Consider the following 14,704-nt stretch of genomic DNA (forward strand, 5'->3'; position numbering starts at 1 on the left):
CCACAACCTATGCAGGTGATGGAAGTCGCCGAAGACGGCGTTGCGCCGGTCACGTTTCCAGCCTCGCCACAAGCCTTGCCTACTCCTGCATTGCTGCCCAAGATGACTCCACTTCAAGACGTTGATGACCCTACCCTATTCACCACGGTTATGCACGGCCGTAGAACCCGCAAGCTTCCCGAGCCACCCCGCCATCGACACACGCTCATCTCGATTGGCTTTCATCTCCCTGCCTCACTCATAGCTGCACCGGTGAGTCATATCTTCCACCTTATCACGACTGCCGCACACCTCGCTGACCACGCACGCGCCGAAATTACTGTCCACACCCGTTTGGACCAAAGGCTTATAATTCTTCGGACTAACTCCAACGACACTGCGAAACGCCTTCTCGGCGTTTCATCAGTCTCCAGCGTCTCAGCGGTCCTCGGCGGCTCATCGGGCCCCGGCGTCTCATCGGAAACCGGCGTCTCATCGCTTCCTAGCTCCACTGCTCACCATCTAACCCCGTACGAGCTCACCCCCGCAAACTCAGCCCGCGGAATATTCCGGATCGACCGCAGCGAGCTCACTCACTCCCAACTCCTGGCTGGCATCTCTTCCCGGACCCACACTATCATCAGTGTACGAATGATGGGATACACAAACAGTGTCCTGGTTACGTTTGAGGGCCGCAACGTTCCACGAACTATCTACTTCGAACAAATAGCGTACCGCTGCTACCCACACCGTCCCCGGGCATTGTGCTGCCTTCGCTGCCTTCAGTACAGGCACAGACAGTTCCAATGCCCTTCCACTCAAGCCATCTGTCCTACCTGTACGACCACTCTTGTCCACCCGAACGTTACCCATCCGTGTGCGCCCTGGTGCTTGCACTGCCAAAAGGACCACGTTACCTTCGCCGACACCTGCCCGGTCCGCAAGCAGCAGGATCAAGCCCGAGCACAGCCCTCTACAAAGGCGAAACCCCGTGACCCACCACCAAGCCATCTGTCGGGCAACAGCCCTGAAACCCCCGCAACCACTCCAAACCACTCCCCTGGCAGGCATCTTCGCTTCACCATTCACACTGCCACCCCCAAGACCTATGCAGATGTCCTGCAAGGACCTCCACGGCCACCAGCACAATGCTCCCTGACGCCCAACACTGCCGCACCAAGCCGACTCCAAGAACCTACTTCCACCCGGAGCCCATCCTCCAGTACGGATGCCGCCAGCGTCCTGAGCCAAGAACCACCAGCCTCGCGGCAGCATTCAGGTGGGCCACTTCCCACTCCCTCAACTCCCCAACCCTCACCAGCACACTCCGTCACCCCCCCCCCCACAACAACCCGATAAACCCGATACCCTAGCCCAGCTTCAACTTGACATGCAGGCCCTTGGGACACGCATGAACCACCTCGCCTCCCTCTTTTACACCATACCACAACGCCAAGAGGCCCGGGAACAACAAATACAGGCACAAACACTGCATATAACTCAACTCACAGCTCTAGTCACTGCACTCTCCAACGCCGCCGCCAAGCAGGCGGAATTCATAGAACAAATTCAGCATACACTTACAGCCCTCTCCTCTCCATCTGACTCCCCACTCCTTAAAAAGAAAAAGCCCTGTGGCCGTCCTCACAGCCCCCACCCAGAGGACATATCAGACTATGACACGCCCCCCATTCCATAGCTTTCTCCAGTGGAACTGCCGATGCACCCGCACGGCACGTACGCCCCTTTCCCAGCATCTCCTCACCCTTCCACACCCCCCCTCTGGTCCCCTACTCCAGGAAACCGGAGGCGAACGCACCCTCCCGGGATACAAAGCGATTCATGCGAGTTCTACGGATCGAACACAGCTGGTCTCAACATATATCCGAAAAGACCTCAAATTCTCAGTCCTCCAAATTCCTGATATACTCGCACAGCATCTAGTTGCCGTCGAGCTCTTCCTTGCACCTACATCCCCTCCCACCATTCTCGTTAACTTCTACAACCCCCCCCCCCCCCCCCAAACAGCATTCCCTTCTACCCCACCTTTTCGACTTCCTCCAAACCATCACTTCCCCGCTCCTTGTGGCAGGCGACTTCAACGCACCACACACACAGTGGGGCTACACAACCACACAAAAAGCAGGGCGTTTGCTCCACGATCATATATACTCTCGACACTACTCTTTGCTGAATGACTTTTTACGCCCCCCTATACAGGGTTCCTCCTATCACAGAGACACCACACCCGACCTGACCTTCGCTCTATGCATTCCACATGTTACTTGGCACAATACTGACACATACCTACTTAGCGACCATTCCATCCTTGTCATCAACATACCCACACAACACCCCCGACGCAGGGCGAAGGTGCGACACACTTCGTGGTCAGACTTTCGCCGGTTCTTACCCCCACCCCCATCTAACCCCTCCGACTACGCTTCATGGGTCGATGATCTCAGAAACACCCAGTCACGAGCAACACGTGAAATTTCTAATCCTACTCCCCGTTACAACCCTGATCCTCACCTTCTACGATTGCGGAAGCAGAGAAAACGTCTCCAACGCACATTAGCTACACAACCACACAACACACAGCTCCGCGACAGAATACAATCAATCCGCAACGACATTATCTCCCACTGCAAGACACTCGACACCGAACACTGGACACGAACATGCGACCGCTTAGACGGAACTTTACATCAAAAATCATCCTGGTACCTTCCCCGCTCCCTTCTCGGACCTCAACCTCATCCCACACCCACTCTTGAACGCCTCTTCGCCTCCCATACTCCAACAGAGGTTTTCACTGACCTCCAACAACTTTATTTCCCACCCTCACAATCCTCTTTAAACTCACCATATCATGGTCCAGCCCTTCCCGCACTAGACATCCCCTTCACGCACACAGAACTTGACACAGCACTCACGCGTTGTAACACACACTCTGCCCCTGGTGCAGACAAAATCACATACAAAACTCTCAAGAACCTTCCCCCCGAAGCCAACACATTTCTTCTTAATGTCATCAACGATGCCTGGACCTCTGGCACCCTGCCAGTGGACTGGACTTCGTCCCTGGTCTCATTCATACCGAAACCCAATAAACCCTCCAGCATCAGTAACCTCCGTCCTATTTCCCTTACCTCCTGCGCGGGCAAGCTCATGGAGCACATGGTGCTTGCCCGCCCCAATTCCCATCTTCAAGCCACCGACTATCTCCCCCACACCCTCATTGGATTTCTCCGAGTACTATCCACCCAAGACCTTTTCCTTCTCCTTCAACACACTTTCTTTAACTCAAATTCCTCAGACGCTGCGCAGGTCAAAGCCTTAGAAACGATTGACATACGCAAGGCTTTCGACTACCTTTCACACGACCACATCCTCACCATACTAGCTGATACGCAGTGCGGACACAGCATGCACAATTACATAAGACCTTTTCTCTCCCACCGCTCTGCCCGTATCCGCTACCTCGACAAACTGTCTAGCCCAATCCCACTCACTCGTGGCACTCCACAAGGGGCCGTCCTCTCTCCCATCCTCTTTAACCTAGGCATGGTCCCACTCGCCCGGGCCTTAGCCGATATTCCCAACCTTCATTTCGTCTTCTATGCAGACGATCTCACCTTGTAGGTCACCACTGGCTCACCGGGAGAGGTCCAAACCACACTACAACATGCACTTAACACCATTTCCTCACACCTCTCCCAAGCGGGCCTGCAACCCGCTCCGGAGAAATCAGAACTTTTACTCATAACACGCAGTAAATATCAACGGACGATGAACCCCTCCATCTCCCTTACACTTGCCGGACAGCGCATCCCCCGCGTCGAATCTTGTCGCATCCTGGGTATGCCACTAAACTCCAACACTTTCACCTCTGCCATCAATCAGTCCATACGCACATGCCACTCAGTAACACACTTACTGCGCCGCGTAGTTTTAAAACATGCCGGCCTCTCTGGGACACACGCCAGCCGCCTTGCTCAAGCGCTGGCTCTGAACAAATTCCTGTACTACATACTTTACTGCCCACTTACAAGTACACAACAAGACAAACTAACCCGTGCCCTCAATACACTATATAAAGCAACACTAGGACTCCCCCCTCAAGCTTCTACAGACACCCTGTACAGAACAGGCCTCTTCCACCCTCTTCAAGCCCTCCTTAACCTGCACCGGGAGAGACAAATCATCCGCCTGTCCAGTACACCAGCTGGACGATGGATACTTTCCCATACTCCCTACACACCCATCTCTTTCCCAGACCCACCGCAGTCTCCGATCTATCCCCCTAACCTCCGCCTCGCACCCATTCCACGCAACATGTCCGCACACAAACACGCAGGCCGCCGCCAGGCATACGCATACAACCACAAGCCACCTTTGGACGCTGCGGCGGCGGCCTACACAGACGCCTGTCTCACGGAAACCGCGGGCTCCACAGCAGCCTTCTTCCTCCACCCTTCCCTCTCTACAACCAGCACTCACACAACCGGTCCGTACACCTCCCCACCCTCCACGCTCGCCCTAGAAATACACGGGATCGCCGATGCCATCACACACTTTGCCACCCTCCCCCCCTCCCCCCAATACAGCTCTGCGTGCCTTCCATGAAAGAGCCCTCCCTTTCCCTACTCGATCAGCCTTAGATGCCGCCCTCTTAGCATTAAGTCCACGACCGGTGACCCTTCGGTGGATCCCTAGTCACATGGGCATCCCCGGCAATGAGCTGGCTCACCAGCTTGCCTGCGAAACTATAAACCGGGCGCCGGGGATTCCATGGACGAGCCCACCGACGGAGCAGGCGGTCAGGGCTTACAAACGTACTGTCGACGAATACTACGCGCAGAAAAAATTGGATTTAGCTGATTTACCACCACCGCACCCATCCTTATCGATCCGTGAAGCTCGCATTCTTCGCCGAATACAGTTTAATATTCTACATACACCAGCCAAACTTTACCTATACCGGTACACTTCCACACCTCAGTGCCCAAACTGTCCACACACATATGCAGACATTGAACACTGCCTTACACAGTGTCACGCAGCCTTCCAGTCCCCCGCCTATGCTTTCCCCCCACCCCCACCGTGGCCCATCTGGCTCGCCTCCCTGGATCTGAGACTGCAACGTGCCCTCGTCGCCTTGGCTCAGGATGTACTGAACGCCTAACAGAAAGGATGTTCGAATAAAAATGTCACACCACACCACCGAAAAGTGAGTATCTGGGCAGAAAACCTTACCTGAGAAAAGCGCTCATTGTTCGAGCATTTCCCTGCATAGCACAGCCGCCGTAGTTTTCGAAACAATTTTTTTAGAATAACTTCTAGATCGATTTCAGCAGTGACACTTCGGGACAAGTCAGGAATACAAACGGAGGATACAAGAATTATCCAGAGATCAATCTTTTGGCCAATTTTTAGGCATTTCAAAGCACTGTCTTGTATCGCGTGCGCCCGAACTCTGCCTTTATGCCAGTATGTTGCAGAACATATACGCCGCGCCATCTCACGTATGTGTGTGCACTGTGATGTTGTGGGTGACGTGAACCATCTCGGTTTAGTGGGCACGCGTTTTTGTACCGAGCGTGAAAATATTATTTTCAAAAGCTTCGGCGCTATTCGAATTCGGTGGTATGTTGTACCTATACAACGGAGTGACCATTTAGTAACGAATGCTTCGCTTTGTGAAAATGTCGTTCGAGAGCATTAATTTTCCTCAATCGTCGTTAAACCGCGCATGCGCAGCAAGTCACATTGTTCTTTCGAGGGCGACAAGCTTTTGATTCAGTACTGCAATGACAGGACAAAATTTTGATGCTGCAGGAAGTTTTGTCAAGCAACAAGATTTTGACGAAAGGACACCAGTACCGCTTGCTTCACGAATGGTTGGGCACGGGACTGCTAACCAGGTGACGTAGAACGACGAAGTTTTTGTGTTTGTTTTTCAGGACACCCCACATTTTTAAGGGGCGTCCGAGGAACTGTGAAGTGCAGCGAAATTGATATAACCTGTTTTTGCAATTACTCAACGCAGATTTTTCGCTGAAAAGCCGTGAAAGGTACGCATCTGCGATCAGTACAGATACGTAAATCATGACCGGCATGATTTACGCAATGGCGTGGAATAAAACTAAGGGTAGTAACTGAAACAAACTGATTATTTCTTTCTTTATTTTAGAGCGTACGAATATATAGACAAAGCAGAAATCTGGCCTATTTGGTTGATATTCGTGTTAAACGTAAGACTAGCGCTTAAGACATGGAGATAGAAAAAGATTCAGACATAAATGATATAAAGATTTAACTGCGCGAAAGGGTTAGGACACAAGGGAGACACCTTCACGACACTTAGTCTAAGTGTCACGACACTTAGTCTAAGTGTCACGACACTTAGTCTTAGTATTCACGACACTTAGTCTAAGTGTCGTGAATGTGCCTCTCTTGTGTCCTAACCCTTTCGCGCAGTTAAATCTTTATTTCAGAAATGTACCAACTAACCGGGCAAATCCTTTTGCAATTTTTTTCAGACATAAAGGCGCTCGTCCTATCTGAACCTTCTTCTATGATCATTTCTTAAGCGCTGGTCTTACGTTTAACGTGAATATATAGCGAAATTTAACGCATTTGACATAGAAGGTAAACCAAGTTTTTAAAATTTTGCAATCGCCATCCAGCTTCGAGATATGGGACGTAGAAAAAATGGTGAGCTTATACTTCAGCTCAGCCATAGGGTTTAATGGTTGCCTTCGGCGGCCTGGAGCGCTCTTTCCGCATTACTTCGCCTAGATCCTGCATATACGCCCGTTGGAATTGGTCCGTTTATAGGTCGCGGGTAGATCTTACGCCAATCCTTGCGCAGCGGTGCAGTGGGTAAGCAATGCACCACTGCCCCGGCACATGCTTTTCAAATACAAACACTCGTTCGGCTTGTAAGACCCAGGCTGCCCTCGCCCGGCACCCTCTCGCGACGAATCATTATTTTAACTGCCACCTGCCACGGTGGACAGTTTGCTCACAACCCGTTGGGCAGGTTACCACCTGCCATGGTGAAAAATGTTATGATGACGTCACAAGGTCACGTGAAATAGGTGGCAGGAGGGCCACTTGCTTTTTGCTCACTAAGCCTACGCTGGATTTCGTGTAGAACACTAGCCTTAACGCTGCCGCGTTAATACGCGCTGGTCGGCTCATTAAGGTGCCTTTTCAGTGATACATAATAATAAAATGATATCGCGATCCGGGGTACCCTGTTGAAAAAGTTCTATGATGCAATATACTCATACAGTTTGTCATACAAATATCTTAGACTTACCATAGAAATCATAGAAAAGTATCATACAAATGTCATACATTTCTGCAAAATCATACAGGCGTCATAGAGATGCCATAGAATATCATACAAATATCATGATATGACAGGGATATGACAGTGACAGGGTCTGTTTATGCGCTCCGCAATTTCACGAGCCATCGCCAACCAAAGCAGCCGACAACCAAAGCAGCCAACCATGACAAGCTACAGCTCGGCAACAGGCTGTTAAAACAGCCCCGTTTTCTTTCATCTTAGCAAATTTTAGAAGCATATTAAATAAGCAAGACCAGCTTGCCTCCTTCATCTATACTTGCACTGCAGACGCCATTGTTGGTACAGAAACGTGGTTAACTCCTGAAATTGATAGTTCAGAGCTTCAGCTTTCAAACTCGTTTTCCGTCTTTCGTAAAGACCGAGCATACAAAAGAGGCGGTGGTGTCATGATTGCTGTGCGAAAAGACATACATACAACACTTATCACTGTAGATAGTGCACTTGAAATTTTGTGGGTTTCTTGCTCTTTGCCGTACTTCACAGTAGTTATCGGCGTATGTTACAGGCCACCAGATTATTCCATTGACTTTGCTGCAGAGTTAAACGATGTTTTAACGCATGTTCAAAACAAGTACATGAACTCGCCTATTATCCTGGCAGGTGACTTTAACTTCCCATGCATCAGTTGGCCATCTGTTTCAGTTGCTGATTCTAGTCCGCCCCGTGGTTCCACTGATTTTCTCGATGTGTTGCATCTATTTCAACTGACGCAGCTTGTTTCCTCTCCGACAAGGGGTGACGCCATTCTTGATTTAATTTGCACAACTCACCCCGAACGTGCCTCTGTAACTGTACTTGAATGTATCAGTGACCACCGAGTTGTTCACTGTGTGTTCCAGTCATCCATTCCAAAAGTATCTGTACCTAAAAAACTGATTTATGATTTTGCTAAAGCAGACTTGAACAGTATTAATAACGACCTTGATACGTACTGTGATTTCTTTGAGTCTACCTATTCTAACCGAAGTGTCTCTGAAAACTGTTTACTTTTCCGTGATATGTTGAAAAATCTGCAGGAGAAATTCATTCCTAAAAAGTGGCTTTCAACGGCGGGGAACAATGAATGGTTCACGAGAGATATAAAACGATGTCTAAACAAAAAGAAACGCCTGTATGCGAAAGCTAAACGCACTGAAGCTCTCGTAGACTGGACCGCGTATCTGTGCTTTTCAAAGACATGCCAGGAAAAAATTGAAGAAGCGAAAGATAAGTTCTTCAATTATGACATGCCGAACTTCTTGAAAAACAACCCAAAAAAGTTTTGGAAAGTGATTTCTCCTTCATCAAAAAAGGAGCTCCCGCACTTAGTTTCTGCAGATGGTACCTCAATAGACCCAGTTGATATGTGCGATCATTTTAACTCATTTTTCTGCAGCATTTTTGAACAAGAAAAGCCTTTATCCATTGTTGAACATGTATCTAGCACTGAATGCACAATGCCCTGTATAGATATACATTCAGAGGGCATAGAGAGGGCTATTGAACGTTTTCCTACTTTTTCGAGCCCAGGCCCCGATGAAATCAGCACAAAACTTCTAAAAATTACAAAAACGTATACATCACGTATCCTAGCACACATCTTTCAGCAGTCGCTTGATACGGCCGAGATTCCCGATGATTGGAAGCTTGCTCATGTTTTACCCATATTTAAAGGAGGGGATAAAGATAACCTGACTAACTATAGGCCCATATCTTTCACATCAGTTGTTTGTAAATTATTAGAACATGTTATATCATCACACATAATGAAACATATCACTGAGAATCATATCCTTCTTCCGAACCAGCGTGGATTTCAGCGCGGGCGTTCTTGTGAATCCCAGCTGTTCGAACTGACTGCAGACCTTCACTGCAATCTGGAACAATCAATGCAAACTGATGCCATTTTCATCGATTTTGCAAAGGCGTTTGACCGTGTGCCCCATAATCGCCTGATATATAAAATGAACAGCATTAACATAAATGATAGAGTTATTAAGTGGGTAGAAGAGTACCTCCACAACCGATTTCAGTCAGTCATTATTAATGACATTAAATCCTCTCCTCATTCTGTCAAATCTGGTGTCCCCCAAGGATCTGTGCTTGGACCAACATTATTTTTAATATACAAAAATGATATTGCATCGAGCATTACATCATCAATCAGATTGTTCGCCGATGATTGTATAATTTACCGTCCAATCTCTAATCTCACTGACTGTGTAATGTTACAGAATGATTTGACTGAATTAGGTTGGTTGGTTGGTTTATGGGGTTTAACGTCCCAAAGCGACTAAGGCTATGAGAGACGCCGTAGTGGAGGGCTCCGGAAATTTCGACCACCTGGGGTTCTTTAACGTGCACTGACATCGCACAGTACACGGGCCTCTAGAATTTCTCCTCCAAAGAAATTCCAGCCGCCGCGGCCGGGATCGAACCCGCGTCTTTTGACTGAATTAGGTAGGTGGTGCTCTGAATGGCAAATGGCCATTAACACAAGAAAAACTAAGTTAATGCGTTTTAGTACCCGCTGTCACGTTTTGTCAAACACCTACACCATCAGTAATACTGAAATAGAGTTTGTTACATCTTTCAAATACTTACGAGTGTATTTAACCCCTACTCTGTCCTGGAGCACTCATATCAATCACGTTCTGACTGACACATATAAAATTTTAGGCTTTATTCGTCGGTCACTTTATAAAGCTAACCAAGATACACGACTAATTGCTTATACCGCGCTGATCAGACCGAAGCTCGAATATGCGTCATTCATTTGGTGTCCTCATCAACAGTACCTTATTAACAAATTAGAAACACTGCAAAACAGGGCCAGTCGATTCATCGCGCGTCAGTACTCGCGTTTCTCAAGCGTGACCGTAATAAAAGAGAACCTTAACCTTACTACGTTGGAAAGCAGACGTAAGGCATCACGCCTTGCCTTTTTTCATAAATTATATTTTGACCCCACACCCTACTCGGCACCACTAATTAGGCCTGCCATGCGCACATTTCATCGACTTGACCACAATAAAAAAGTCGAACCTCCATTTGCGCGAACTGACGCGGTCAGATTCTCGTTTCTTTACCTGGCGATAAGAGAATGGAATGCCCTCCCCCATTCTGTAGTTAACACTATTGATCGCGACCAGTTTCTTTCAATACTAAAAGATAGTGGGGCAGAGTAGGTATGTAAGATTTACCTTTGATTTACCTGTCGTCTTTTGTTCTTTGTGTATCTTTGTATTTGTATTGTGTTCTTTGAATTTATGCATTGTATTTTGATCTTTGTATTTCTTTCGTGATGTCCCCCCCCCCCTATGTAATGCCCAGGTGGGCCTTTAGGGTAAATAAATGGAAAAAAAATGAAACAAAATATCATACAAAATGTATGATATTCTACGATGAAGTCTTCATGAGGTTATCGCATCATAGAACTTTTTCCGGCAGGGTATCGTCACAGGCATCACGTCAGCATCATCTCGTACGTCCTAAAAGGTGCACTGTGTGCCGGCATTTTGATTTAAACGAAGCTCATTTTTACCGCGACAGCGTTAAAGCTGCTGTTGTGCAGAAAATCCGGCGTCTTTTTGGCATTGTGCGTGAAAAATTGGGTGGTGGCTCAGGGAGGCTACAGGGTCGGGTGGCCACCCTGTAGCCCACCTTGGGTACAATATTCTGCTCGGCCTCGTGCACCCTGCCATGGTCGAAAAAAGGACTGCAGGTGCAACTTAGGTTGGTCACCTTGGTAACGTTACCTTGTGGCATCATCACAACCAGCCCACCGCATTGTGAGCAAATTGATCGCAGTGGTAGGTGGCCGTTAAATTAATGATTTATAGCTCGAGGTTTCTCGGAAAGAGAATCTTGAGCCTCGCAAGCCCCACCGGAGAAAGCACCTGTTATCGCAGGGCAGTGTTGCATTGCTTAACCGCTGCACCATTGCGCAATTAGAGGCATGAGGGCTCCCAGGGATCTATGAACGTAACGTTGAGAATGACCAGTTGTGCATATTGTAGCGTACTTGTTGACGGCGGGGGCTTTAATACAAGGCACGCCGACAGACAAAGCCAGGCAAGCTGGGGCAGCAAAGGCGGCAGATTCCACACGGAGCGAGCCCTACTTCGTCGTCGTCAGCTATGCGCCACCGGGCAATACTAGGTGGCATTATTCTCCCTTATGAAGAAAAAAAGATGAACGCTATCACTGTCGAAGTAAGGGTAAAACAAAAATAAACAAAAACAAGCAAAGTGTCGCAACTGAAGCGAGCGAAAACATGAACACGTTTGCGTCACCGTGTATAGTACGGCTTAAGCCGCACAACGTGCACACTGTCAGAGTCGGGCTGTCGACGTCGCGGTTTCGCAGCACCGTCCGGAACCACTTCATAGTTCACCTCACTCACACGCCGTACCACTCTGTAAGGGCCAAAATAGCGGCAGAGCAGTTTCTCACACAAGCCTTGGCGACGAACAGGAGTCCACACCCAGACTTGGTCACCGGGGTTGTAGTCAACCTGTCGGTGGCGAAGGTTGTAACGGCGCGCATCGGTGCGCTGCTGTTGCCCGATGTGCACGCGGGCCAGCTGACGGGCTTCTTCAGCACGTTGGGAAAATTGTTGGGGGTCTGGGGCGAGTTGGTCATCCTCTGGGCGCGGAAGCATGGCATCAAGCATACTTTGGACTTCACGTCCGTACGCAAGGCGAAACGGGGAGAAGCGCGTAGTTTCCTGCAGGGCGGTGTAGGACCTCATCCCAAGTTTTGTGTTGGACATCTGCGTACATGGACAACATGTCCCCAAGGGTCTTGTTCAATCATTCAGTCAAGCCATTGCTCTGCGGATGGTATGCTGTGGTCTTGCGGTGCGTTGTGCAGCCCAGCCGAAAGATGTGGTCGATTAGCTGAGCTGTAAACGCCGTTCCTCTGCCGGTAATCACGTGCGAAGGTGCGCCATGTCGCAATACGATGTTGTTCATGAAATACTCCGCGGCTTCGGAAGGTGTGCCACGAGGGATCGCCTTGGTCTCATCGTAGCGAGTCAAATAGTCAGTAGCGACTATGATCCACTTATTGCCGCCCTGCGACAAAGGAAAAGGGCCGAGGAGGTCCATGCCGATCTGGTCGAACGGAGCGCGAGCGGCTGTAACGGGCTTGAGAAACCCCGCCGGCTTAAGTGGCGGCGTTTTCCGGCGCTGACATTCTCGGCAGCTTCTAACGTAGCGTTTGACAGCAGCAGAAAGTCCAGGCCAGTAGTACATGTTCCGCACTCTGGCGAGCGTACGTGAAAAACCCAAGTGGCCAGACCTGGGCTCATCGTAGCAGGCGAAAAGAATGTCAGCTCGGAGATCGGCTGGAATGACGAGAAGGTAAGGTCTATCGTTGCCTGTCGAGTTCTTCTTGTACAAGAGACCTTGTACAGACCTTGTACAGACCTTGCCGCAAACAGTAGGAGCCAAGACGTCGAGAGAAGGGGCGAGGTATAGCCGTATCGTTACCTTCAAGGGTGTCAATGAGAGGGCGAAGGTCCACGTCCGCCCTCTGCCGGGTCAATAGGTCGGAGGCGGTGAGAGTACCAAGGAAGCCGCTGTCGTCATCGGGCCCTGCGTCGCCAGGATCAACTGGTGCACGCGACAGTGCGTCGGCGTCTTCGTGTCTGCGGCCGGACTTGTAGACAATAGTAATGTCAAATTCCTGGAGCCGTAAGCTCCAGCGTGCCAGGCGTCCAGATGGGTCACGCAAATTTGCCAGCCAACATAGGCCGTTGTGATCGGTTACGGCTTTGAATGGGCGGCCATAAAGATAAGGGCTAAACTTCATGGTGGCCCACACGACCGCAAGACATTCTTTTTCAGACGTGGAGTAATTGCTCTCAGCGCGGGAGAGGCTGCGGCTCCAAGAGGGCCTCTCAGGCATCTTCGTCGAAGTGTGCAAGAACGGGAGGTGTTTGAAGGCGCTGGCGGAGCGTATAGAAAGCGGTCTGTTGCTCAGTGGTGCAGACAAAAGAGGTGGTATTCCTGGTAAGGCGCGTCAACGGCTCGGCAATCGTGGAAAAGTCCGCAATAAAGCGCCGATAATACGCACAGAGACCCAGGAAGCGCTGGACAGCTTCCTTGTCGGTTGGAGCGGGAAAACGTGCGACGGCGGCAGTCTTTTCGGGGTCCGGCCGCACTCCCTCAGCGCTCACAACGTAACCCAGAAATTTTAGCTCTTCGTAACCGAAATGACACTTCTGGGGCTTGAGGGTAAGGTCTGCCGAGCGGAGGGCTTCTAGGGCAGCCCGCAGGCGCTGGAGATGTTGGTCAAACGTTTCCGAAAAAACGACGACGCCGTCTAAGTAAACAAGACAGATTTGCCACTTGAGGCCCCTGAGGACGCTGTCCATCATCCGTTGAAACGTAGCCGGGGCGGAGCACAAACCGAAAGGAAGCACTTTGAATTCATAGAGGTCATCTGGAATCACAAAAGCGGTCTTTTCGCGGTCCCTTTCGTCTACTTCAATTTGGCAATAGCCGCTATTCAAGTCAATAGATGAGAACTACTTAGCGCGCCGTAATCTATCCAGCGACTCATCAATGCGCGGCAACGGGCAGACGTCCTTTTTGGTCACACTGTTCAGTTTACGATAGTCCACACAAAACCGGAGAGTGTCGTCCTTCTTCCTAACAAGGACTACAGGCGAAGACCACGGGCTTTGGGAAGGTTGAACAACGCCATCGTCAAGCATTTCCTGAACCTGAGTTTGGATAACTGCCCGTTCTTTAGCATAAACACGATAAGGTTTCTGACATATAGGGCGAGCGTCGTCATAGGTGAGGTGTGGTGCTGCGTAATGAGGTGTTTGACGAACCTTCGAGGAGGAAGCGAAGCACGGCTTGTATTCCTTCAGCAACTGCTCCAAAGCCAGTCGTTGCTCCCGAGGCAGGTGGCAGTTTATGTAGACGTTTTCAAGGAAGGGCTGCTGCGGACGTAAAACAAACAGGAATATCGATAACAGGTTCGGCAGAAGCGATAGCAGTTCCTGCAAAAAGGTGCCGGTATTCATTAGAAAAATTTGTGACCAGGACCGCAGACCGGCCACCACGAAGCGTCAGTAGACTGCGAGCGGCACAGATGCCTTGAGTAAGCAGGAGTGAACGATTAGCCTCGGCGACTGCTTCTGCGTCATGCAAGTCGTTGCAGGTTACTTCAACCAAAACACTGCTCCGTGGCGGCAACGCGCCACTGTCAGCAGAAACATGAAGGGCGGCACTGCGGTGGCAAGAGTCGGCGAGGTGGGTGGCTTTACTGGTCGAAAAGGTGATGATTCGTTGGCAGAGGTCGATGACAGCACCATACTCCCGCAGAAAGTCAATGCCGATAATG

The 14,704-nt window shown here is 49.8% G+C and overlaps 1 protein-coding gene across 1 annotated transcript in view; it reads left to right on the top strand.

The window, feature by feature from the left end:
• LOC149334519 (cytochrome P450 4c3-like) overlaps nucleotides 1-14,704 on the top strand; it is a 58,995-nt gene that overhangs the window by 6,286 nt on the left and 38,005 nt on the right. The window contains exon 3 of the mRNA XM_089555153.1: nucleotides 5,821-5,906. Coding sequence (XP_089411279.1) covers nucleotides 5,821-5,906 — 86 coding nt within the window. The remainder of the gene's footprint in view (nucleotides 1-5,820; nucleotides 5,907-14,704) is intronic.

This window comes from Amblyomma mixtum, chromosome 8 (genome assembly GCF_055824585.1).
Source record: "Amblyomma mixtum isolate Tamu chromosome 8, ASM5582458v1, whole genome shotgun sequence".
Classification (NCBI taxonomy): domain Eukaryota; kingdom Metazoa; phylum Arthropoda; class Arachnida; order Ixodida; family Ixodidae; genus Amblyomma; species Amblyomma mixtum.